Here is a 3,165-nt window from a genome sequence, read left to right on the forward strand (position 1 = left end):
AGTACTTTAAAGATCTGCAGATAAATACAGTATAATCTAATATATGTATAATCTTGCAAAAATACTTTTGCTAGATTTGCTTTGGTTTTAATTACGATATAATGTAGAGTAAAATATATAAAACAAGAAAATGTTATATTTAAAACAATTCATAAAAGAGATTTGTTAATAAATAAAAATTTTTAATTTATACTCACTGAATAAAGTATACAAATTATCTATATATTTAAAGTTAAGTTAATAAAAAAATTTAAAAGATTAATTTATTCATTTTTGTGAAAATTCTATTTTTAATTTTAACTACCTAAAACAATTGAAAACAATTTTTCTGAGATATTTAATTTGTTTTCAGTATTCTTCATTTTTTTATGGCACTGCCATGCTTATAACAAATTGAAATTTTCAATCTATAGTGTCCTTATGTGTCATTCATCCCATAGACAGTTCTGTTTCATTTTAGAATAATATGAGAATATAAAACATTTCTTACACGTTTTTATGCCACATCGATAAGTGCTTGCTACCTTTTTGCCATCAGACTTTCCTTTACAAAATTTTAAACCACATGGATACCAACCAATACACAATTCAAGGGAACACGTACAAGGTGCCCAGAGATTTGACGTGTCGGCACATTTAGAGACCAGTAAAGACCTTGTATCGTTCATACCCGATTGCGGCACATTTGTGAAGTTATATACAGCTGTCATGAGTAACTCTTCCGAAGAGCCTAGTTATAAAACGACTAATATAATTACAATATATAAAATATATGTGATACTAATCATACTTATTTTACAGATATTTACCTGGTCTTTGAATCCATTGTTTTATATCATCATTCCTGGTGTAAGTCGATCCAGCTGCTTCTGCACAAAGTGTGGTAACATGCTTTGAGATTTCCTTGGACTGAGAAACATCCAGAAACAAGTCCATTGTGTAATTGACATGACCTCTGTCCTCCTCCGCTATCCGTACGGTGCCTGGATTCTTTTGACGTAGTTTGGACATTGCGTCAGATGATATAAAATCTACTTTATAAAAATGATTTACGAAACACATGACTTGATATTGATTTTGTCCACGTTCCTCCTCACCAAGTACCAGAGCTTTTATAACTTGCACTTCCTGCAAGAATATTGTTTATTGAAATAAATCACAGAAAATCCATTCTTTTTCATGGATACTTTTTCTTCTGTAAAATAATTACATTTTTGAAATCAATAAGTTGAGTGACTAGTGTACCATCAGAACGCTGGAATTCAAGAGTAATCAGATCTTCCGTAACATTAGACGAGATAGTTTCCAGAAGGATATCACCACCCTGTAAATAAAAGATTTCTCTTTAGTAATGTTAATGTAGAAACGTAATTTTTAAGTTCCAATTATATACTCACATAAAAAAAGAATATTCAGTACAAGTTAAAAAAATCATGTTTCAGGTTAACTTTCAGAAATATATTTATAATGGATATCTAATAATCTACAAACTATTAATTAAGCATATGGCAAAGCTGATAATGGATAATGCAAGAAATTTATAAAAAGTATTCGTCTACCTGATTTTTGACATTTATGAGCAAGTGTGTGGTGCATACACCATAAAAGCACTGCAACACGACGCAGATCGCGAGAAACTCATTGAATCTCCTCATTGTCGCATTGTTAATCACTGTCGCGCGCTCGCCTCCGAACCGACGACGACAAGCTAATGTTGGTGTAGAAAAGAAAATGAGATTACTCCATCGAATATTATAACCTAACACGTCAATCTGCTAGTAGCTGCTCACTCCTTTTTTCCCCTCTCTCCTTCCTTCAACGGTCTACATCTCTGTCTGTCCAAGCCTCGGACCTCGGTTCAATCTATTCAGTGCAGCCAATTCTGCGGTGAAAGAAAAATTCACTGGTTATCTTTCTTAAAAAATTGAAACGAAATTTGAATCTCGCTTAGCCGTGAAGATAGAAGGATGGTAAATGATTTGACTTATCTGAGGGTGGCGTTCCACTTAACGTTCGCAACGATCGCGTCTATTATCTCATCCTTATTTAATATTCGATTACAAGAAGGACAAAAATGATACTCGCGAGCGTTGCGAAATTTTGAGGGTGGCGTTCCACTTAACGTTCGCAACGATCGCGTCTATCATCTCATCCTTATTTAATATTCGATTACAAGAAGGACAAAAATGATACTCGCGAGCGTTGCGAACGTTAAGTGGAACGCACCCTGAGTGTATAATCTGATTCGACGTATATCTCAAATATTTATTACTATTCGTTTTTTGAAATGTTATATAAATATTTTATATATGGAACGTTCTACGTCAACGGGGACAATATAGTGTCAAGGCAAAATTTGTGAAGTCGAAATAAGACGTTCAAGGGCTTAAAATTTTCGTTTTTATATGTAGTTTATAAAGAAAAACGTGACGTTTTTAAAAATTCATATATTGGAGCAGCCGATTTTAAATGAATAAAACATTTATGGAAATTATTAAAGACATTTATTTCATTGATCAAGTAGTCCAAAATTTATTCAATTTCCATGAAAATCGATATTTGTAGGTTTTTCAAATCACTTCAAACGAACAATCCGTAGTCATATTTCCAAAATTCGAATTGACGGATCCGCCATTTTTAATTTGGGAAATCTGATTGTGAATTATTTATGAATGACCCGAAAAACTTTCAGATTTCAATTTTTAGGATTGAATAAATTTTGGACTACTAGATTTCTAAAACAAATTGGAGAGAATAATGAGTAATAGGAATCGGGCGCAGAAGACGTCGCGCAACTAAAAAACACCTATAATAAAAGTGACAAAAACCATTTATTCGAATAACGCTCTTTTATTATGATAGTAGTAGACCAGGAGCCCATAACAGATTTTTTGGGCATCATAGTATTCAGTTGGAAACCTATATTACTTTACTATTACAGTATTAGAGACAACGGGAGACCAATTGGCATTCGTGTACAGTGGATGTATTTGTTAAGGGCAAATTTTCAAATAATTATTTGTATTAAAAAATATTACAGTCTTCAGTCTGAAAGTTGTACCAATCTCTGAAGAAAGAAAAAATACCCGACGGACTATAATTGGCATACTTCTAAAGTGGATGGAAGAGGTCGACATAACGGCGCAAAGTGAGTTCTTAGAACGT

The 3,165-nt window shown here is 32.8% G+C and overlaps 1 protein-coding gene across 1 annotated transcript; it reads right to left on the bottom strand.

Moving 5' to 3' along the window:
* Nucleotides 1–425: 425 nt before the first annotated feature.
* On the bottom strand, nt 426–1,700 carry oaf (BRICHOS-like domain-containing protein out at first). Its single transcript, XM_018537530.1, has 4 exons — nt 1,560–1,700; nt 1,211–1,324; nt 810–1,128; nt 426–730 (listed from the first exon to the last, which is right to left on the bottom strand). The coding sequence occupies exons 1-4, from the start codon at nt 1,653–1,655 to the stop codon at nt 426–428; spliced, it is 834 nt and encodes a 277-aa protein (XP_018393032.1). The 5' UTR covers nt 1,656–1,700.
* Nucleotides 1,701–3,165: the final 1,465 nt, after the last annotated feature.

Source organism: Cyphomyrmex costatus, unplaced genomic scaffold, assembly GCF_001594065.2.
Source record: "Cyphomyrmex costatus isolate MS0001 unplaced genomic scaffold, Ccosl1.0 scaffold176, whole genome shotgun sequence".
Lineage (NCBI taxonomy): Eukaryota > Metazoa > Arthropoda > Insecta > Hymenoptera > Formicidae > Cyphomyrmex > Cyphomyrmex costatus.